General features: G+C 38.5%; 2 protein-coding genes across 9 annotated transcripts in view; one reads left to right on the top strand and one right to left on the bottom strand.

Annotated features, from left to right (window-relative positions):
• The window catches only part of B3GNT5 (UDP-GlcNAc:betaGal beta-1,3-N-acetylglucosaminyltransferase 5), a 46,415-nt gene extending 36,405 nt beyond the window's left edge, over positions 1 to 10,010 (bottom strand). Inside the window, exon 1 of the mRNA XM_074191040.1 lies at positions 9,847 to 10,010. The gene's annotated coding sequence lies outside the window, so the exon portion shown is untranslated. The remainder of the gene's footprint in view (positions 1 to 9,846) is intronic.
• The window catches only part of MCF2L2 (MCF.2 cell line derived transforming sequence-like 2), a 377,565-nt gene that overhangs the window by 263,758 nt on the left and 89,670 nt on the right, over positions 1 to 24,137 (top strand). For all 8 annotated transcript variants that reach the window (XM_074191036.1, XM_074191033.1, XM_074191034.1 and 5 more), the window contains 2 exons: positions 19,770 to 19,836; positions 22,168 to 22,283. In XM_074191036.1, the coding sequence (XP_074047137.1) occupies positions 19,770 to 19,836; positions 22,168 to 22,283 (183 nt within the window). The remainder of the gene's footprint in view (positions 1 to 19,769; positions 19,837 to 22,167; positions 22,284 to 24,137) is intronic.

The following is a 24,137-nucleotide window of genomic DNA, read 5'->3' as shown; positions in this document are numbered from 1 at the left end:
TTAAGGATCTGAGGTGACCCTTGTCAGATAGGTTTTCTCAACAGCAATATTCTTTCACCGATTTTTGGATGACTGAGAGTCATGGAATTCTACACTCTCCATAGAACTGAAGTTAAGGGCTACCCAAAGAGCAGCAAGGTAACTCGTGATGGATATGAGCAACCTAAGACACATTCAATTGAAAAATTATTCTGTAGACAACATGTATGGAATACCATCTGAGATTCTCCCTCTATTCATTAATTATGTGAACTTGAATGATGGCCCTCTGACGTCTTTCCCAGTTCAAGCTCCAGATTCTTCTGATCCTTAATGAAAAAGATAGGTTTGTCACATACTAAAAACAGAAACTAACTAATGACATTCCATATGCTCCATTGATATCCCTACATTGTTAACAGAATGAGAGGAAGTTCTTCCAGTGAACAGGATGCACCTTCTGATGTAGGATAATAGGAAGACCCATGATCAATAAGCAAGGATTGGCAGATATCTGCATTATTAGTGGAAGGACTCACATCAGTGAAAAAATCACAGATCCATGAGCATTCCAAATAGGAAAACTGAGGAAATTAGACTTGTATCACATAATAAATAAGTATCAGGGCTGGCAAAGTTACCTCTAGATTGCATGGCAGCAAATTTGCTGGTACCAAGTGAGTTGGGAGAGGGAATTAAGAAAAATTGATATTTTAAAAAAATTTTAATAAAGAGTTTTATTGATGACTTTTTCTTTTATATCACATTCATTTCCAAATTTATTTCCTCTCCCTTCTCCCCGGTGACCTTTCTCTTGTAATGAAGATTCAAACTAATCAAAATCAACCAGACAATATATACAATACTGCATATCCATAGTCCATCATCTCTTTAATGACAGGAGGTAGATGCTTTTTCCATCTTACCTCTGGAGTTGAACTTGGTCTTTATAATTAAGCAATATTTAATTTTACTTTATTATTTATTTCTATTTATATTGCTGGAGTCCTTTTGTTTGTTGTTTTTCTTCTGCTTATTGAAGTCAGTTCACATATACCCATGGTTATTTGAATTTTTCAAATCCACTATCTTATAATACAATAACATTCCATTATATTAATATCCCATAATTTGTTCTAATTCTTTAATTAAAAGTGCTGGAGTGATTTTTTTTCCTGCTATACTTTGGACCTTTCTGGTTTTGATTATCTTAATGTGTTTACCTAGCACTGAAAATTCTAGGTCAAATGGTAGAGTCATCTTAGTCACACTTTTTTAGCATAATTTGTAATTGTTTTCAAGAACAATGCCATCTTTCCACAGCCCCTACAACATTGACTATTTCTCCCTTTTTTTTTCATCTTTGTCAAGGAAGCAAAACCTAAGATTTGTTTTTATTTACATTTTTCTTATTAGGGAGTTGGAACAAATTTTTAGCATGATTGTTAATACTTTGTAATTCTTTTGAAAACTGTGCATGTACTTTGACAACTTATCCATTGAGGAATGCCTCTTGGATATATGTGTATAAATTATACATATGAGGGCATATATATAATATTATATATTTGTAAGTATATAACAAAGAGGCATATTGTTTGTGAGTTAATATCCTACTTATCGATATTTGCAAAAATCCATTTCCATTTGTTTTCATTCTCTTTTTTACTAGCTGCAATGATTCCTTTTTCTGCAAGAGCTTTTCAATTTCATGTAATTAAAACTGTCATTTTTATCTTTTTTTTGCTCTCCATCTTTTATTAAAGAATTCTTCCCTAACCATACTTTTAAAAGGTATATCTATTCACTTCCCTCTTAATTTTAAAAATAGTATGTCCTTTTATATTCACTTAAACATTTGGAAGTTATCATAGTGCAATATCCTATTATAAGCTTATTTTTTTGCTAAAATACTTTCCAATTTTCCTAAGAATTCTTACTTTATAAGGAATATTTCCCCCAAGCAATTATAATCTTGGATTTTTCAAACACTGGGCTACTAAACTAGAATGTTTCTGATTCTTGCTTAAGATACTATTTTATTTTCTCTTTCTTTCTTTCTTTCCTTCCTTTTCTAATACCAAATATTATATATAATATATATATCACTAATAATAATCACATACATATTATACACACACACACACACACCCCAGAAGGAAGTAACAGCCTAGTAATGGAAATTTTTCCATGTTAGAGGCAATTAGGAATCTGTACTGAAAAATAGATGGAATACATGAGGTAGAATCAAATTATGGAGCATATTGAGAGACAAACAGATGAGTTTGTTCATGCCTCAATTAAGAGCCAATAGGCTCTTGGGAAGAGAGGTGACATGGTGAAAGCAATGTCTTAGGAAGATGAGTCTAGTAGAATTTCATTATGTTAATTAAGAAACAGGCATATACTCAAGGAGGATGTGGGTAAGATGACTAGCTAAGAGTCTGTTAGGGTACTCCAGATGTCAAGTGATAAGGACCTGCTTGATTGACAGTAGAGTCGGTATGAAAAGGAAATAAGAGGTAATTCAAGAGACATTTTTAATGGAAAATGACAAGAGTTAGTGAGGAAATGCTATGATTCCTATGTTAGAAGAAAGGAATCTAACAGAAATGTGAGTCTTAGTGGGATTTGAGGGGAATGGAATGGAGATGATATGTGATGCATTGGAGAGAGGGCTCTGGTCAGAGTCTTAGGACCAGGGTCAAATCCTCACCTTACCTGTATATCCTTGGTCAATCACTTGACCTCTTTTGGACCCTATTTTCTCATGGCCTCAGAGGTTCTTCAAATTCCAATTTTTTTTTTAGGTTTTTTCAAGGCAAACGGGGTTAAGTGGCTTGCCCAAGGCCACACAGCTAGGTAATTATTAAGTGTCTGAGACCAGATTTGAACCCAGGTACTCCTGATTCCAGGGCCCGTACTTTATCCACTACGCCACCTAGCCACCCCAAAATTCCAAATTTCTAAGTGCAATTTGAGGTAGAATGAGTCTCAAACAGGAAATGGTAGGATATCTAATGCAGATGAGTAGCAGCAGTGAAAAAAAGAGCACCAGGACAAATTTTAAAAATTAGGAAGATGTTAACTGGAAAGAAATTGGAAGAGACTTTACATAGGCGTTTATTGAGGGAAAATGTGAAAGAAGAGAAGGATAGGGAGATGGTCTCAGGGAAAAACCAAGGTGCTGGAAGGATCTCCAGCAATGCCTAGGGTTGAGTTAGAGAGGTAAAAGAAGAAACAGGAGATAGCATTTGTCACTGAAGTCATGGTAGGGGAATACTTTACATTTTTAAAATATTTTTATTTAAGGTTTTGCATTACAAATTCTATCCCTCCCTTGTGCTCCTCCTCCACTCCTTGAGAAGGCAGGCAATAGGATATCAAATATATATGTGAAGTTATGCAAAACATATTTCCATATTAGTCATTGTAAATGAAAACAAACAAATAAGCTGAAAAAAGTATGCCTCAATCTGTACTCAGAGTTTATCAGTTCTCTTATGAAGTGGTTACCATTTTTCATCATAGGTCCTTTGGAATTGTCTTGGATCATTGTCAGAATAGTTCAATCTTTCATAGTTGATTATATTATTCCAATTACTAACCAATGTTAGTAATGTTCTCCTGGTTCTACTCCCTTTACTTTGTATTAGTTCATATAGGTCTTCCCTGGTTTTTCTAAAATCATCTGGCTCATCACTTCTAAAAAAAGTATAATAGTATTCTATGACAATCACCCACCACAATTTATTCAGCCATTCCCCCAATTGGTTAATTCTTGATCCATACATCTCTGGAAAGAAAATCAATAGTTGGTTAGAACAAGTGGCTAATGAGCAAGCAGTGGTATTTTCCTTCCTTTCCATTTTAGTCCCTGGTGGTGACATTTTCCTTCATTGAAGGGAGGGAGAATGAGCTGTTGAAAAAGGTAAGGCAAACCACTATAGAGGGGAAAAAACTGCTAGGGAAGCTCTATCTTCATAAAAGGATGGAGAGAATGAGTTTTAGAAACCCAGTGGATGATTAATAACCAGGTCTTCCTTGTTCCCTTAAGGCTAACTACTACTGAAGACATATACTGTTGACATGAGAGGACTTTCCAAGGGAAGATGATACTCTCTCACTATAACTGGCTTATTCTGTGTTTGTTTTTGGCCTAGACCAGTGACTTTATCTATGTGGGAAACTCCCAGAATTGTTTAATATTTCTATTAACTGAGAGATCAGACAACTAAAATGGACTATACCAAGGCCTTTCCCATTGTTTAGATTCTAAGTTTCCTCACCTTCTCTGTGGTTGATACTTTTGTGATTGGAGGGTTAGAGAGATTTCACCTTTGAGAAGATGTAGATGTTTGAGTCACTTGCTATCCAGTTGTCACTAGAGATTAGCCCTACAGGGACAGCTAGGTGGGACAGTGGATAGAGTATTGGTCTTGGAGTCAGGAGTACTCCATACACTTGTCACTTAGTAGCTCTATGACCTTAGGCAAGTCCCTTAACCCTGATTGCCTCACATCTAGGGCCATCTCCAGTCATCCTGATTCATATCTGTCCACTGAACCCAGATGGCTCCGGGAGAGAAAGTGAGGCTGGTGACTTAGCATAGCACCCCCTCATTCAAGTCCAATTCATATGCTTGTCATGGCATCACCTCCCTGATGTTGTGGTCTTCTTCAAAAAAGGACAAATCATTATTAGAAATGGCTCTGCATAGAACTTAAGTTATGTAAAAATGACTTATTTAATCCCAGACTTTCACATAAAAGTTCATTACTGGATACATTCCATTGAGAAGGTCTCTTTTCTCAAAATTTACAAAGTTTGGGTTTTGGAGGCTTTTTTTGTTGTTGTTTTGTTTTGTTTGTTTGGGGGTTTTTTGCTTTAAATTCTCTTTGTTCTTTCCATGCCTATTAAAGAGATGAACTACAAGATTAATTTCTGCCTATTGTCACCTATATTATGTACGCCAGAAAGTCTAGGGCTTCCTGAATTGGGATTGGTGTCACCTTTTTGAGGGCCTTAGTTCTTTCATCTCTGAAATGGATTGTACCTACTCTACAAAGTTGTTATGACATTTAAACAGTCAATAAAACAAACATTCATTAAAGACCTCTTCTAAACCAGGTTTGTTAATCTCTGGGGATAAAAAGACAAAAAATGAAACAGTCCTGGGTTTTAAAGAGCTTACATTCCATAGAGAGACAGCATGTCACTACATACAGAAAGCTTATAAAGAAAATAGCAAATGCATTGATGGGAGCTAAATATAAGCTACATTTTGGAGGGAAATTACTAGGAATTGGGGGGAATAAGGAAAGGAAGGTATTAGGGAGAAAAGTATGCTTGAAGGATGTAGGAAAACTCTGTAAGGCATAGATGACCAAAAGTGAAAGCACAGATCTCTCTGTAGATCTTTTCTTACAGTAAATTTTGTCAGGGCTTGAAAATCTTTTGAAATAGGAAATTATATATATATATATATATATATATATATATATATATATATATATTTAGTAAGCAGACCTTTCTTGTAGGATAGACATTTTTCAGACCAACTATTACAACATAGGCTCTGACAAGGGATAGTCCTATGGCAAGCTACATGAGAAAGTGCCTATCTTCTCTCCTCACCCTCCTTGATATCAGGACTGTCCTAAAAAACCTGGACTGAAAGCATGCTGTAGTTACAGAAACGCATAGAAGGATATGGTGATAGTCAAGTGGTTATTAAATGCTTACTGTAAACAAGTGGGTTCAGTCAACAAGGCTGCACATCACTAGACCTACTCTGAATGAATACTGTGAAATGGTGTAGTAGAGGGTAAAAGGGCTATGGGAATTCTGAGAAGTTGGGACATCGCACAGCATGTTGGAAAGATCAGGACTAGAAAACCAGAGGTCATGGGTTCAGATACCCCCCTCTGGTGCTTGACCTGCATGACCATGGGTCTTGTCTCAGTTTGACCTCCTAGGGTCTGAGTTTCTTCAAACTGACAATGATTAGACTAGTTGAGGTCCTTTTGAGCTCTAAATCTATGACCCATCTGTCACTGAAGCTCCCTGGACCTCAGTTTCCTCATTTGTAAAATGAAAGATTTGGACTAACTGACCTCCAGGATCTCTTCCAGCCCTAGATCTATGATGCTGTGAGATCAGTGAAGGCTGCAGCAATCAGGTAGGGACTTCATGGAAGAAATAGAACTGAAACTGGAAGAATGGGAAAGCTGAGGAGAGGGATTGAACATGATGTACTAGGAGAGCCCTCTTGATGTCACTGGGCTCTCGAAGGATGAACCACAACTTGCAGCTTCATTGGAGAGTGTGAGTTCCCTTAAGGTTGCCTACTATTGAAGATGTATGCTGTTGGCATTTTCCTTTCCATTCATTACCATTAAGGAGCCAGGATCCTTACATAAAGCCTATTAAAATGACAAAGAGGAAGTGGGTTCCTTAATTGTCTGATTCTGAAAACATTCTGAAAAGTGATTTTAGGGTATCTTTCTACTAATTATATTTGATTTGATAGGAGATAATAATATTTCCAAGACAACATATCATGATAAAAGAAAGCTGACTTCAGAACTAGGAAAACATGGGTTCATTTTCCTTTCCATCACATGCTGACTGTGTGACCCTTAGCAAGTTTTTAACTTCTTGGAATGCTCTTGTCAAACATCCTAAAACTAATAAATTGTAGGGGGGGAAATGTCAATCTTTATTGAGTTACCTCATCCATAAATTCCTTACACCAATGAGATCACAGGTCTGAGATCAAGAAAGAGAGACAGAGGGAGATAAAGAGACAGAGAGACAAAGACAAGGAGAGACATAGAGAAAGGCAGAGACAGAGGAATAGAAGGGTAGAAAAGCAGAAACGGAGAGAGGAAAAAGGGAGAATTTATTCCCATCCTATGGTTGTCCTTGTTTGGGTTTTAGCCATAAACTCTAAAATAGTTTGAATTCTTGAGAAAGCAGTACCTTTGTATTACAATATTAGCTCCGTCAACCAGGCTATCAGCAAGGGACAAGCATTTTTTTTTTAAACTAAAAACTTTCTGTATTTTTATTCATAATTTTTGTAGTGTTCACACTTTTTTGCTTTTCTATAGCAAACATAACACTGTAGTCTATAACACTGTAGTTTAAAATAGTAGCAAGTTATGTTTTATATTAGGATATATGAATAATAAAGTCTTTTCTTTGGATGTAGCTTAAAGTGGAGCACTGTTTGCAACTTCATTAATGTGATTGCTGTTTTACAGAGGTTATACACAAAATATATATATGCAAACTTTGACTATATTTTATACAATTCAACAATAGTCATATCTTTTAGGTACATATACATGAGAAGCAATTTGATTTCCCATATTACAAGAGAAAAATTTTAAATACAGGGTTTGGTTTTGTTGGGTTTTTTTTCTATTTTGACTAAAAACTTTTTCCTTAGAAAATGTTGTGTTCAGGTCCAAACACTTAAAAAAAACTTAAGTAGAATAACAGTGTTTCAGCTCATGTTCAGATTCAACATCATCCATCTCCTAATGGTTTGTCAGTTTCTTTTAAATCTAAAGGGCTCCTAGTAGCACATGGTATATATACTTCACTCCTTTACTGGACTGCACTGCCTGCCTTAACTATGGGTCTTCCCCAAGGTCTCATCATGGGTCCTTTTCTCTTTTCTCTCCATTCTCTCTCAGCAACCTCATCAGTTCTTAGGGTTTTAATCATCATCTCTACACAAATGACTCCCAGATCTAGATGCCCACCTCAGTCTCTTCCGGAACGTCATTCTCAGATCAACAGTTGCCCACTGTATATTTCAAAATGGATGTCCTAGAGTCATATCAAACTCAAGATTTCCTAAATTGAAATAATTATTTCTTACCCTGCAAGTATCCCCTTTTCTAAACTTCCCTATTTAGCAGTCATCTTATGAAAAAAAGTTTGACTTGTAAGGTTTTGATGTGCAAGCTTTTGCCTTTTGCAAATGCATATGAATACATTGTGGTCTTGTACAAGTTTGTTAATGATACATTAAAGTCACAATATAAAAATATATCATTTTCCTAGAGGTCTTTTTCTATGAAACCTTGAGGAAGACTTAAGACTTAAGGCAGGCAGTGCAGATGATAGACGAAGAAAGGTAATGCAAAAGGAGCTATTGGACAGATGGAAGATGAACTTGGAGAGAGCCATGTCATGAAAACCTAGAGAGGAGGAAGTATCTAGATGAAGATGGTCACCTAGACTGCCAAATGCAGCCCATATGTCTGAGAAGTAAGACCTGAGAAAAGCCAATGAGAGCAATTAAGAGAGTTTTGGTAACTTTTGAAAGGGCAATTATGGTCAAAAGTCAGTCCACAGAAAGTTATATAGAGTGAGATTAGAGGAAGTGGAAGCTTTGGATTCAGACATCTCTTTCAAGGGATAATCACGAGTTGGACCTCACTATTACTCAACAAATGGCAATAGGCCAAGGGATAAGATTTTCAAGATCACAGGAGAGTGTAGAAGTGAAACGACTAATTTGGGGAAATTAGAAATTGGAAAGGGACTAAAACTAAAGAATGACTTGAAATGGTACCAAGAGTAGGAGGTATTAAATGTTTCAATGAGGGCGAAGAACAGATTTAGGAGAGGGGTGAGACATAAGATGAAATGGAATAATGAGAGTTTAAAGAAAGATAAAGGAATGTCTGGATTTCATCAAGTCATAGATATGGAACCCTTGGGGGTTATCTCATGAGTTTACTTCCCAAGTATGACTGAAGTAGAGTAAAGACGTATATGGGGTGGCTAGGTGGCGTAGTGGATAAAGCACCGGCCTTGGAGTCAGGAGTACCTGGGTTCAAATCCGGTCTCAGACACTTAATAATTACCTAGCTGTGTGGCCTTAGGCAAGCCACTTAACCCCATTTGCCTTGCAAAAACCTAAAAAAAATTAAAAAAGAAGTATAGGTCATGGGATATAAGGGAATTAAAGAACTTAGAGTTTGGGGATCATCAGTGTGAACATGGAAATCCCTTGGTTTAAGGGTAGAAATTGAGGAGAAGCTAGTGAGCCAGATACAAGCCTCCTTGAGAAAGGATGGAGAATGCCCCAAGTTGGGTCAGCATATAAAAGTCACAATGTTGGGGACTGAGGGTATAATTTTGATGAAATTCATTTTAAAGGTAGAGAAATTGTTGTGTGGTGGTAATTTAAAGAGAGAGGATCAAATAGTATTTTTGACTCTTCCTTTAGGACTCCCTTGGGGTATGATAGAAGGAACAGCCAATGCTAGAGAGGATGGCTGAGCATACAGGTGAAGTACAGACATGATATCAGGCTCTGGGCTAAGATGGAAGGAGTGAGAGAAAAAGAGGTCTAGGCAAAGGGAAATGCGTTCTCTATGTAATGAGAATCCTGGGGAATATAGTGGAGAGTAGGGCAGGGAAGAATGAGAGAACAGGAGATGAAAGTAGGTGAAAGTTTGCTCCTATGTGACATATGGTTGATTAATACAGATAGGGAGAGAAACAAGTAGAGCCATAGGACAGATGAGTAAATGGTAAATAAATCTCATAGTCTCCAGTGTATTTCAGAGGGTGCTGAGCTGGACCCTCCCTTCTCCCCTCCCCCCCCCCCAGCAGGGTTTTGTTTTTATATACACAATGCCTGGTCCATAATAGGTGCTTTAAAAAAAATGCTTGCTGACTGTTTCCATCAGATCTGATTTATGTCATTAACAGAAAAAAATTTAAAAGCCAAAGTCACTCTTACAAAGTCACTCAACAGACAATTATGAACAATATCCCCATGAGTGTCAGAACATACATGTACACCAACACATTCACAGAGTAAGCAAAGCTACTCACTTAGTGTGATCCGATTGTTTGTTCCATGAAAAGTAAGTACAGAATGGTTGAGGATGGTAATGAGGCATAACTCCCAGCCCATCAGCCTCTTTGATTTCCAGGTGTGCCACCTGCCTTTCTGTTTAGTAAAGTCAATTCTGCTGCAGCCAAGGTGGGGGAAAATGCCAGCCTGGAAGGCATCCTGGCCCCCTGCACCAGAGTACAGACAGAGGAAATGTAACTTCCCCTCCCTAAGCACTTCATGGAACATTTATTAAACTTCCTCCTGGGCCAAGAGCCTGAAGATGCAGAGACAAAAAATGAAATGCTTGAGGGTTTCCAGTTTATGTAAGGGAAAATAACATAATCATAAGTAAATCATCTAGATGAATATGCAAAATCATTTCAAGGGAGAGAGAAGGAAAGGTAATCTTATTTCCACTTACTTGAGATTAGAGACAAATTTGAACCCAAGAGCAGATACTCCCAAGTCAGGGCACTTTCCACTATACCACACTCCTGTAATTCTGTAGAGGGCAGAGATTGCTCCTCTGAGAAGGAAGAAACTTCTTGCCCTCCATGGAACATCCCCATGGATCCCCAGGTGCCTCAAAAGAAAGATTTCCTCCAGTACAGTATATCCATTGGTTCCATCCTCAATGGGGTCTTCTCTTTTCCCTCTACACTCTCTCAGTAACCTCGTTAGTTCCCAAAGGTTTAATGATAATCTGTTCTGATGACTCCCAAATCTATTTAAGTAGATCCCAGCGGCTTTATCCTTATCAGCTGCATCTGGCTCTGTGCTTGCCTCTCCTCCTGGATACTCTCTCCTCTCTGGGTTTTCTTCTGGTTTGTCTTCTGCCCATTGGATTGCTCCTTTTACATCTGCTTTACTAGCTCATCGTGAACATTGCCTACCTTGACTCTGACTCTTCCCCAAGGTTTTTCATAGACTTTCTCTTTTCCCTTCATTCTCTCTTTTGGTAACCTCATTGGCCCCTAGGAATTTAATTATCATCTGTACACAGATGACTTCCAGATTTACAGGTCCTTATGTCTCCAATTGCCTAGTGGATGTTTCTAGCTGGCAATCCCAGAGACATCTCAAATTTAATATGTCCTAAACTGAACTCATCAACTCCCTCTCCCCCCCCCCCACTCACAAACATCAAAAACAAACCCAAAAACCCACCCACTCTTCTAAACTTTTCTGTTTCTTTGGAAGACACCACCATACTTTCAATCTTTCAGACTTGTTACTTTGGCATTATCCTAGAATCCATGCTCTCTCATACCACACGTAGTTACCATTAACATATCTGCCATTTATCTCTTTGAAGTATCTTCCCATCTGATCTCTTCTCTTCCCTTCCACAGCTACCACCTTTGTGCAGTACCTCCTCACCTCTTAACTAGATAATTGCCGATGTTTCCCATTAGTCTCTCCGCCTTGAATTTCTCTGTACTTTAGTCCATCCCCAACATTGTTGCCAGAGTGATTTTCCTTAAACACAGAGCTGTTCATGCCACTCTCTTACCCAATCAACTTCAGTGACTCCCTGTTATTTCTAGAATAAAATATAACCTGCTCTGTTTAACCTGTAAAGCCCTTCTCAACCTTGCTCCTTTCCAATCTCAATGGACATCACGCCATCACCTACTATTCTGTGATCCTGCCTTTTCCTTGCCTGTGGTACTCCAGTTCCATTTCTTTGCCTTTGTTTTAGCCATCCCTAAAGTTGGGAAAAATCATTCCTCTTCTGCATAGAATCCCTCTTTTCCTTTATTTTCTTATTTTTATTTTTTAGGTTTTTGCTAGGCAGTGGGTTTAAGTGGTTTGCCCAAGGCTACACAGCTAGGTAATTATTAAGTGTCTGAGGCCAGATTTGAACTTAGGTACTCCTGACTCCAGAACCGATGCTCTATCTGCTATGCCACCTAGCCGCCCCCACTCTTCCTTTAAGATACAACTTAAGTCCTGTCTTCTACATGAAGACATATCTGGTTCCCTGAATTGCTAAAACCCTCCCTCACAAACTACCATGTACCAATTACTTTGTTTTCTCTTTATAGTCATTCTGCATTTGCTTTTATTTGTTTGTACCCAGGAGACAATAGTTCTTTTGGATTCTGCCTTAGTTTGCTCTCACCTGAATTATTGTGTTTAATCCGGGTACCAACATTTAGGAAGTGTTTTGAAAAGCTGGAAATTGTCTAGAGGAGGGAAACCAGACTGGTTAAGGACCTTGAGTCCTTGTCAGCTGAGAATCAGTTGCTTAACCAGGAGAGAAGATTCATAGGTAACATGATGTCTATCTTCAAGGCCTTAAAGGAGTGCCTTGTAGAGTAGTTATTAAATTTGATCTGTGAATACAATAACTGTAGAGAAATGAATGTAGATTGCAAGGAGATGGATATAGGCTTGATAATAGAAAGAAGCTTCCTATCAATGAGACCTGTACCAAAGAAGATGGACTGCCTTGATGAGGAGTGGGTGCCCCATCCTTGAAGGCCTTCAAGCCAACACTAGATGGTCACTTGTCATGGGTGCTGTAGACAGGATCCTTGTTTCAGGTGGGCCAAACTAGGTGGCCCTGTCAGCTCTCAAACTCTGGGATTCTGTAATAAAAGATAAGAGAAAAAAAGCAGTTATTCAAATCTTAATTTACTTTTGTTCTTCCCCCAAAGAGATAAGATGGAAATTTTTGAACCTTGTATATTGCATCTGACTTTTGTCTTATTAAATTTCATCTATAGATGCAATGTGGGACTTAATGGATAGAGAGTTGACCTCAGAGTTGACCTAGTCAATATATGCTGACTCGGTAGCCCTGGACAACTGGACAACTCCCTTAAGACTATGTATTGCCAAGAAGGTTTCAACCTACAATGATGGAGTTTCCTCTCATAGATACTTCCCACAATTGAGAACATTGGATTCAGAAACCTATAAGATGGTCTCTTCAGGCTCTTAAGTATCTGTTGTTATGTCCAGTCTCTCAAGAAACATTCTCTGGTCACATTCTTTCAACTAGCTAGGGTTCTTCCCAACTGGGAGGTTCCTTTGTGACTCCAAATCAGCTGCTGCTCTTGGAGACAAGAAGTGACTCTTTTTGGGTGTGCTCATTCCCTCGTGCAAGGTCAAGACAGCTGAGCATGTGAGTTGAGCTTCCTCTCATCCTTGAGATTTGGCAAGCTGTCTTTGGTTGAATGCTAGGGTATCGTTTCCTGATTTAGACAGTCGAGATCCTTGATAGTATCTATCTACTACTCTCCCCAGGGAACATGGATCCAGAAATGCCGCCTTTGGAATTTTGTTTGTAGTGATCAAGTTCTCATAGATGCACTTAGAGAGGGCTTTGGGTAGGATCCTTAACCTTTCCTTGGTCATAGAACCCTTGAGCCATCTGGAGAAGCTCTTGTCAGAATAAAACTTTTAAATGTATGAAATTAAATGAGATTATAAAGAAAACCTAATTATACTGAAATACAGATACCAAAATATTTTTAAAACACATTCACAGACCTCTGTGAGCTTCTCCTCACAGGTCAAAATGCTTTCCTCTATCATGGTCGGGGGAAAGGTCAAATAATATGCTCTCTGGAAAGTACTCTTAACACCATAAAGACCTCTGCAAATGGCCACTGTGGTTGTTGAATTGAGTATTCTGAACTTCTCAGAATCCTGTGGCTAATTCTGCATACCCAGAAGAGAGTGTCTCAACCAGTCATACATAGTAATTATTTACTATGTGTTAGATGCTGGCAACACAAAGGCAAAATGACATGGTCTCCAAGTTTACACTCTATTGGGGGTCACAACATATGGATAATTAAGTATTTATTCAATAAATAAAAGATGAATTTATGAGAAAGTGCAGGTACTGGCCTAGGACTGTTGGTACCTAGAAAAACTGGAAGAGAATATCAGAATATCCAGTCCTACCCACTGGTGAGATGACTTTTGGGTCTGTCTCTGTTATGGATGATAACCAATACTTTAATGCATTATGGAATTTTCCAAAACCCTTTGTAGAGGGTATCTCATTTGGGTTTCACAATAACCCTATGAGGAAGGTACAAATATCCCTGTTTTCATTAATAATAGCACTATGAGTTGATCAACCTTGATAAATGTAGCTCCTCTCAGCAATTCAGAGAGCTAGGACAACCCTAGGAGACCAGTTATACCCATCCAGAGGAAGAAAAACAAAACAGAGGAAAAAAAACAGACTCTGCAGAATATGAATTCACTACATTCAATTTTTAAAAATTTCTCTTATAGGGGCAGCTAGGTGGCGCAGTGGATAGAGCACCAGCCTTGGAGTCAGGAGTACCTGAGTTCAAATCCGGCCTCAGACACTTAATAATTACCTAGATGTGTGGCCTTGGGCAAGCCACTTAACCCCATTTGCCTTGAAAAAACCTAAAAAAAATTCTCTTATGTATTCTTAACTATCCCATGGTTTTCTTTCTTTTCCCTTAATTCCTTCTACCAAAAATGACTAATCTGTAAACATAGTAAACAAATAATTTACTGTTCACTGCTGAGGGGAGGAGGGTGGGAAGGGAAGTGGAAGAAAATTATGTAACTCTGAAAGACTTTTAAAATATATGTATCTACTCAGATGCTTTTCAAAATTGATTTCTTTGCCTTGAGTAAGAGATCTCTTTTGAGAATAATTCAGGTTAGAGACATTCAATGGTGTATAAGTCAGAAAATGTTTGCAACTACAATATGGGATGGTGATATTTGTCCTTCATTCTCTAAGGATACCATGGCATCAGGGAGGCGATGCTATGACAAGCAAGTAAATTGGATTTGAGTGAGGGGAAGACTGTGCTAAGTCACCAGCCTTACCTCTCCTCTGGAATTATCTGAATCCAATGGCTAGAGATGGATCAGGATGACTAGAGATGATCCTGGATACAAGGCAGTCAGGGTTAAGTGACTTGCCCAAGGTCACACAGCTAGTAAGTGTCAGATGTCTGAAGTCAGATTTGAATTCAGGTTCCTGACTCCAGGACTGGTGGTTAGGTGGTTCAGTAGATAGAGACTCAATTCTGGAGTCAAGAAGACCCGAGTTCAAATTTTTACTCGGACACTAAACAACAAGTTTTTATAGTTAGATTTGGGGTGAATAGATGGTACAATGGATAGAAACACTGAACCTGGAGTCAGGAAGACTCATTTTGCTGAGTTCAAATCTGGCCTCAGACACTTACTAGCTAGGTGACCATGTGCAAGTCTTTTGACACTATTTACCTTAGTTTTCTTATCTATAAAATGAGCTGGAGAAGAAAGTAGCAAACCATTCTAGTATCTTTACCAAGAAAACTTCAAATGGTATCATGAAGAGTTGGACATGATTAAACAATAACAAATTTACTTGTAATTAAGATCGTAGATTTGAAGTTATATTTTATAGAGGGACCAGTTGCAACTATGTCAAGGTCACACATAGTGACTGATGGAGTCAGGATTTGAACCAAGCATACTTTCCAACACACCATTATCTCAGTGTTGTGTTTGTCTTAAGATCTAACTGAGGTCTTAATGGAGCATTCTTGTGCTTGCCAAGAAATAGATAAGTGCCAACTGGATATGCTGCTCACTTATTAGTGATAATGATCATCTCTGGAAAATCAGGCTTACAAATTTAAAAATTACATTCATCATCTCAGCGATGTTAGGATTTGGGGGGGCCCTTGGTGAGATTAAGTCCAAAATAGGTATCAATGGGTGACTCAGAGGTGCATCCTGGGTCCTTCCTAACAGAAGGTGCTGCTGATGGTGGTCTGAGGCTAGATTACATGAACCTGATTGGATTTTCCCAATAGTGTAGTGCTTCAATCTAATGAGTCCAAGACTTAATTTCTAGTTGTTTGCAATCAACAGATAATAAACACAGGATGCTTTTGACCCTTTTGGTCATTTCTGTGACAGTGGGGATGCCATCTGCTGCAGAAAATGGACTTATCATACTTTCATCAAGGAGTCTGTCCCTTTAATGAAGTGAGAGCACTGATATATTTTTATGCCAGCAATGGCCAATTTGAGGCAATCATCTATGGGCAGGTACCAGGGCCAAGTGAATAGGCTTATGTTGGCATTGAAGTAATGACTTTGGTTCAATGGCATTCTTTTCCATCCACTTGAATATACTCACTGGCTTATTAGAGATTTGTGATTTTGTTGGTGGAATTCTCTCTGTGACTCAGGTCCTTGGGAAATGCCTGGAGCACTGAGGTTCAATAACATGACCAGGATCTCTTTCTTTCCTTGCTCTTTCCCCACCCCCATTTTATTTCTTTTCTTCTCCCTTTTCCTTTCTTCAGCCTTACGTCCTCTTCCTTCCTCTCTCCTTTCCTCCCTTTTTTCCTTTCCTTCCTTACCTCCCTCCTTCTGTCTTTCCTTTCTTCATTCCTTCCTTATTTTCTTCTTCACTCCTCTCTTCCTTCCCTCCTTCTCTCATCCTTTCTTCATTTATTTTTTCTTCCTTCTTCCTTATTTCTTTCTTTCTTCCTCCCTTCCTCTCTTCCTTCCTTTATTTCCTTCCTACCTCCCTTCTTTCCTTATTTTCTTCCTTCCTCCCTTATGTTCTTCTTTTCTTCTTCTCTTTCTTATTTTCTCCTTCCTTCCCACTAATTATGTTTCCTTTTACAAGGTGATATTGTCAAGTGTTCCCTGCCGTGATATTCCTTGTTGCCTTGTCGCACAATCTATCTTTATTTGCCTTTTCCCAGAGATCCAGGGAGCTACCTTCTCCTTTATCTGCATCCTTTTGGTGTATTCTGGCTTCCTTTTCCATCAGAATGTCAGGAGCAAGATGCTTTAGTCATGCCATTCATATTTCAGTTCACAAGTCACTGTATAAAGATTTCAGATTGAGAATCTCAAGTGTCGAGTCAGTGTTTAGAGACTGTCAGAAAACTGTTTCACAGAGCCCTCTGCCTACATGTTACAATGGCTTCTGGGGTGACTCAAAACTCTTAATGAGTTTAATTTTGGTGGATTAAAGTACCACTTTAGAGGTGATTATAGGGTCATAGAATTAGGGATGGACAGCTATTTAGTCCAACCTTGTCCTTTTACAAATGAGAAGTCTAAGTCCTCAAGAGGTTATGTGACTTGCTGAAGGTCACCCATAGGGAGTAAATAATAGAACTAAGTACTCTCAATCCTGAATTCCCTCGCATGGCACCCTGCTGCCCTCTTCCACATATGGGACCTCGGGTACTCAGGACCTCAGTGCCATCAGCACTGAATCCAGAGTATTTTCCAGTTAGTGTAGGGCCACCCAGCATTCTTCCTCTACCGCCATAGCCTTCGGACCTTTTCAGTGTCAGTCACTTCTAGGCCACAATGAGACATTAGGACAGGATTTGTGAGGGTGAGTTAAGATATAAGACTAAAAACACATAAACTATTGACATGAATGACTGGTAAAAAGCTTCTAGGTTCTGGAAAATCCTAAGATATATGTAGTCAATGTTTGTATGGATTTTCTGTTCTTTATTGAATTAACCACATGATTTATTCTCTCTTCCACAAAAGCATATCCAATTGAGAGAGGCTCTCAAATCAGCAGGAGGTTTTGAGATGATTAGTTTCCACCAAATTGAACCCCAAACCACAAATAATAACAATAGTTTATATTTCTGGGCAATAGTTTATATTTATATTAAGGTTTGCAAAATCCTTTCAAAATATTGCCTCATTAGGCCCTTGTAACACCTCTGGGAGATAGGTACTTTATTTTATAGATGGAGAAACTGAAGTTGAGAAGTTAAGTAACCCTTGGCCAGGACCACATAGCTAATAAATGTTTGAGACAGAATTGGAAAAGAAGTCTTCTTGACTCCAAGGCCAGAGCTCTCTCCAGTATGCCACCTCACTGCCCACTGGGTTTATGAAGTGAGGGGACTCAATGACCTCCTGGGTCTCTTCCAGATCTAAATTTATGACCTTTGACAATTATTTTTGCAGCTTCAGTTCCTTTCCCTTTTATTTTTCTGTTTGTGGGTTTACTTCCAGAGGATGTGGTCAAAGTGTTCTCTTTTCTAAAGTTCTCAGCAAATGAACACATTACTACATATAGCAACAGGGTACACCTGTGTAGTATCTAGTGTTTGATCAAGAATAACTATGGGGCAACAGCTATGTGGCACAGTCGATAAGAGCACTGCCCTGGAGTCAGGAGACCCTGAGTTCAAATTCGGCCTCAGACACTTAATAATTGCCTAACTGTGTGACCTTGGGTAAGTCACTTAAACCCCATTGCCTTAAATAAATAAAAATTTTTTAAAAAAGGTTAATTTACAAAAATTTTAATCCAACATATTCACCTGAGTGCATGGCAGTTATTACACCACTGAGATTAGGCATAAGTAGAAAACATGAGAATAGACATGAACAATATTACTGGAAGTTGATAGGGAAGTAGCACAGCTTCCTCTCTCTAGGGAGACAAAGGTGCTTGGAGGAGGAGGCTCTGCCCCCAAAGTCTCCACTGCCCTGCCCTGAACTTTTCTTGGGAGGAGGGCTTTGTGGCTCCCAGGGAAGGGGCCCGAACTGAATCTCTTCCCCAATACAATATATTCACTAGAGTCTTTCATTGTTACATTTAAGACTTTATTTATCATGAAATAGATACCAATGTGACACAGAGGGAGGACTTTTCATTTAAAATGTACCCACTGAGTCTTCTGCAGACTAAACATCCCCAGTTCCTTCTACTCATCCTCATATCAAATGCAAAAATATTTGTAAAGTATTTAGCAAGGTGGTACATAGTAGGTTCTTAATGCTTATTCTTTTTCCTTCCTTCCTCTTCAAATGACTGAATTCAAAGTCCTCCATCCTCTTGGTTGTCTTCCTTGGGGCATTCTTAAATTTCTCAACATGTTTCTTAAAATGTGGTGCTAAAACTAAATGCAGTATTTCAGGTATGGTTAGACAGGCCACAGCAAGGCATTCTCTTGTGGCGCTGCCATGTCACATTATTGACTCTTAGAATTTGACACCTGCTAGGATCCCAAAACTTGTTCTAAGGAACCGTTGTCTAGCCATGAGTCCACCCCTCCCATCCGCAAAATTGATTGCTTGAATCCAAGTGTAGATCTTTACATTCAATTTCATCTAATTCAGTTTGACTCATTGTTCTTGTATCAAACTGTCATCCAATACTAGCCATTCCTCAGCCTTATGCCCTCTATAATGATGATGGGAATGCCATCTGTGGCTTCATTCCAATCTTTGATGAAAATGCAGAACAGGCAGACATCCCTGAGAACTCTACTAAAGACTCTCATATCCTAGCCTGATCTGCTCTCCCCAATGCTCTACTTTGACATTGACCCAGTAAATGCAAACTTTTTTAGTCTAATCATAGAACCCTCCCCCAAACCACTGTCCCTAATGCTCCTTTTTGACATTGACCCAATAAATGAAAGCTCTTCTGGTCGGGTCATAGAATCCAGCCCACCTTTCTCTACCTTGTCCCTGGTTTTCAATTTGCATTTGTGAATGAATGGGGAAAATTGGAGCTGGCTTCTAGGAAGTAAGTGACAATGGCTATTTAAAAGAGCTTTTTTTTTTTTAACAACTTCAAATTTGATTTGTGGACAAAGCAGTGAAAGCTAGAAAGTATATTAATAAAATTTTCTTTTACATTGCAAAAATGACTGTCATACACCATAAAGAAACATTTCAAATCATATATCTCTGTTGGAATTTTGGGATTTATACACATTGTCCTGGTTTCCCCTTGCAACAAAGGATATACATTTTTATAAAACAATAGAACAGAACAAAGTTAACTGGCCCCCTTGAAACTAGAACCCATCATTTTATTAATGCCCAGGGAAATGAGGGAGAAGAAAAATTCAGCAATACATAATTTCTGTGGATTCTGAAGAATCTTGATCTTTCCTTGTTGTAGCCACATCATGCATGAGCTGATTGAGACCGAACGAGTTTATGTTGAGGAACTTCAAAGTATAATTGAGGTAAGCTGACTTCATTTCAGGAAAGACCCTGATCTCAATATAATTCAAGATATTCAAGTTTATGGATAAAGGACCAGCCTTGGATTCAGGAAGGCTTGCACTCAAATCCTGCCTCTGATACTTACTTCCCATTTGACCCCAGGCAAGTGCTTCACCTTCTCACTGTCCCAAGCGACCAAGTCTCCAAGACTAGGGAAGCTGCTAATCCATGTCTGGAGGGGGAGTTTTTATATCAGGGATTCCTCATTCTAAAGAAATCACAGGTCCAGGGGCAACTAGGTGGTTCAGTGGATAGAGCACTGACCATGGAGTCAGGAGAACACTTAATAATTACCTAGCTGGTGACCCTGGGCAAGTCACTCAACCCCATTGTCTTGCAAAAGCAAAAAAAAAGAAAAAAAGAAAAAAAAAAGAAATCGCAGGTCCAAATCCTTAACCCACTAAAAAAACATTTCCTAGATCATAGTAAGGCCCACCAATATTTTAATAAAAAATAAGGCCTTCTAGTTTTATAAGATCATGTATCTACCATTCAGGAGACTGAAAAATCATAGTAAAAATGACATTGATGTAGCAAACAAGAATCCTCATTCAATGTTGGTGGAATTGCAAAGTTATAAAATCCTCCTAGAAAGGAATCTGGCAGTACTCAGAGAATGCTACTAAAATAAGCATTCCCTTTTAAACCCAATGCTTCCTTTGTTAAGAAAATGACTGCCCCAAAATTGGTTATCAAAAATGAAAAAAAAATCTAATCAAATCTGCTTTTCATAGCAGCATTATATTTATGTATAATGCTCCTATGAAAATCTTTGATCAGATTTTTTTATGTGTGTATATTATCTGATATATATGGAAACAAAATGAGAATCAACCTAAATGCCCAACTATAGGGTAATGTTTAAATAAATTATGGCACACTCATTTTATTGAATACTATATAGCAATTAAGGGAGTTAAGTATGAGGAACACCAAGAGGAAAAGTTCATGAGAATGAATGAACAAAGAATCCTGATGGGGATGTAGAGGGAGAGACTGAAAAAAAATATTCTGATACATTATGCACTGAAATGAATTCGTGTAAATGTAAAGAGTAATTAAGCAAGCATAATTGCTTGCATTGATGGCGATCAGGTTGGCAAGCTATTTAGTTAAAAAAAATATAAAGTGCATTATGGCTCATGTTTCATCTGATTTAGTAAAATCCAATCTTATGTAAAACTTTTCTCAAATAAATCTTTTCCTCAGCCTGATTCTTAACCTTTTTTTCCCTCAGTTTCCCATTTTTTGTGATTGGGAAGGATTTTATTCTTCTTAAGTACACATTTCATGCAATCCTTGCAAAGTATTTTGGTCAATGTTTTAGAAATGATAGACTTTGGGAGAAATTTGTGAAATAAAGAATGTATCAGAGAGATGATTTCCCTCTCATTTTGTTATGGAGAAAACTGAGTGGCAGTGTTAGGGAAGGGGGGAGGGTGTTAAATGACTTGTCCAAGGTCATGCAGATTATCAGATCATAGTGAGAGCTTAGAGGTCATCCAATCCAGTGGCATTAAACTCACTCACTCTCTCTCGCTCTCTCTCTCTCTCTCTCTCTCTCTCTCTCTCTTTAGTTTTTTTTTTTTTGCAAGGCAATGGGGTTAAGTGGCTTGCCCAAGGCCACACAGCTAGGTAATTATTAAGTGCCTGAGACCAGATTTGAACCCAAGTACTCCTGACTCCAGGGCAGGTGCTTTATCCACTGTGCCACCTAGCCGCCCCTAGTGGCATCAAACTCAAAGAGAAACAGATCCCAACTGGCTACATATTGACTTAGTTATATTTTTATTTATTTTGTTAAACATTTCCCAATTGGGTTTGGCACCTCATATCTGTCCAAGCTCTTTATTTTATAGATAAGGCAGGACTTGCCCAAGTTGATCCAGGTAGTTAGTGGCAGAGTGAGAACTCCAAATTCAGTGTCTTTTCCATCCACCATTCCAGACCTGACTTGCTGGTTCCACAGAATAGCAATGAGCTGCTAAAGCATTCAGAGAAGTTAAATTATCCTTTCTTGGTCCACCTGTGAAAGCACAAAGGTGGCCTCATTCTGGCCCCAGGACCAAAAGGCCATGTACTTCTGAAGGCAATTTATTAAGGAGAGTGGAGAGCCACCCCAGCAGAACTTTAGAACTGGAAGAGAAGTGCACAGATATGAGATGAAACCGTCATCTGATTGGAATGCTAGGACCTTTTCCCCGAGTGAGTGAGAGGGAAAGGGGTGAATCTGGAGCATCTTCTTTTTGAGTTCCTGTGATACTTATCATCTACCTCTCCACCCTCTGCAGGGTTATGCGGCAGAAATGGACAATCCAGACTTAAATCACCTGATCCCCATTGCACTACAGAATAAAAAAGAAATTCTCTTCGGAAACCTCCAAGAAATCTATGAGTTCCATAACAGGTGTGTTTCTCCAGGGAGTCTCTGCTCCCTGGAATGTTCTTCCTCCTCACCTCCCACCCTTGGGATCCCTCCTTCCCTCCAAAACTCATCTCCAAAACTGCACACCCAGTCTAGGAAACCTGGGCCAGGCACTGCTCTATAATCTTACCTGGGAATGGGGAGGATTGAGAGATATGGCGTGTCAACTGAGTATTCACAAGTTCCAGGAAGGAAGGAATATGTGACAAACCAAAGATCAGGAAAGATTTCCAGAGGTGGCAGTGTGAGAACCTCTGAACCATTTTTTCTCTCCAGTGGAGAAAATTGGCATATGCAAGAAACTCAGCCCCGGTGAAGAATCAGTGGAAAGCAATGGGTTGGTTACACTTAACTGAAGTGGCTTAAAATGAAATATGAGGGAAAAGTCAATGTGGACTTGCCATTCTTTCTGGAAATCATTCACAGACTATAATGTAATTAAAATTTATTAGGACTCTAGACTATCCCTATGATTTCATGGCTGTTGGAAAATTCAGGTGGGTATCTGGGTCTTTGACAACATCTTGAGCTTAACCCAATTCAGTGTTTTCCTCAGAACTGCCAGCCAGAATGGACTGGGATTGTAGTTGAACTTAGGTCTTTCTGGTTTTGAAGCCAACTCTCCTTGCCCACTACGATGCTACCTTGCATGTTATTTTATATGCATGTATAAATACATGTATGTGTATAGAGATATATGCACAAATATACAAAGATGTGGGTATATATATATACACACATACATAGACATGTATATTCTAAGGTCTAGAATATATATATATATATATATATATACATATATATATACATATGTACCAACCATCATCTTAAGTATTTATAGATATTATTGCATTTGATATGAGGATGGGTAGAAGGAACTGGAGAAGAGAAGCTCAATGGGGACATATTTTAAATGAAAAGTCCTCCCTCTGTGTCACATTGGTATCTATTCCATGATAGATAAAGTCTTAAATGTGACTCTAGTGAATATATTGTATTGGGAAAGAGGTCCAGTTTGGGCCCCTTCCCTGGGAGCAGTTCAGGGCTGGGCAGGGCAGGGCCAGACCACATAGCGAAGTCTCCAAGTACCTTTGTTTGCCAGCGGGAGGAGCTGAGCTGCACCACCATCAACTTCCAGGAACACTGTTCAAGTCCATGCACTTTGGGTAGCTCTGTCCATTGAAAGAGCTCCAGGCTTGGAGTCAGGGAGTCCTAAGTTCAAGTCCAGTCTCAGACACTCTCTAGCTGTGTGATCCTGGGCATGTCCCTTCACCCTGTTTGCCTCAGTTTCTCCATCTGTAAAATTAACTGTAGAAGGCAATGGCAAATCACTCCAGCATCTTTGCCAGGAAAGCTCCAAATGGGGTCAGAGAGAGTCAGACAGAACTGAAACACCAGATATATACATACACACACACACACACACATATATATATATATATATGTATATATACATACATTACATATATCTGAGTCTTATAATTTCATTGTTGTGTGTCTAAATACCTACCTATCTACCTATCTTTAATATATATATATATACACACAGTTCTGAAAACTGAAATTTCTTCAATGTGTTTATTGATACATGTATATATAAAAATAATCTATAGGTAGAACATCTCATATATACACATCTTGAGATTTATAATTTCATTGGTGCAATATATAGATATAGAAAATACATATACTTGTGAATATGTATATATATATGTATATATATATATATATACACATATATATATATATATGGCTGAGACCCATCATTTTATAGGTGTATGATGGAATACCTTCTATCAGTGCGGATTAATAACTTTCCTGGTGACTATCTATCAT

This window comes from Macrotis lagotis, chromosome 6 (assembly GCF_037893015.1).
Source record: "Macrotis lagotis isolate mMagLag1 chromosome 6, bilby.v1.9.chrom.fasta, whole genome shotgun sequence".
In the NCBI taxonomy this organism is placed as follows: domain Eukaryota; kingdom Metazoa; phylum Chordata; class Mammalia; order Peramelemorphia; family Peramelidae; genus Macrotis; species Macrotis lagotis.
This window is presented reverse-complemented; position numbering and strand designations above follow the sequence as displayed.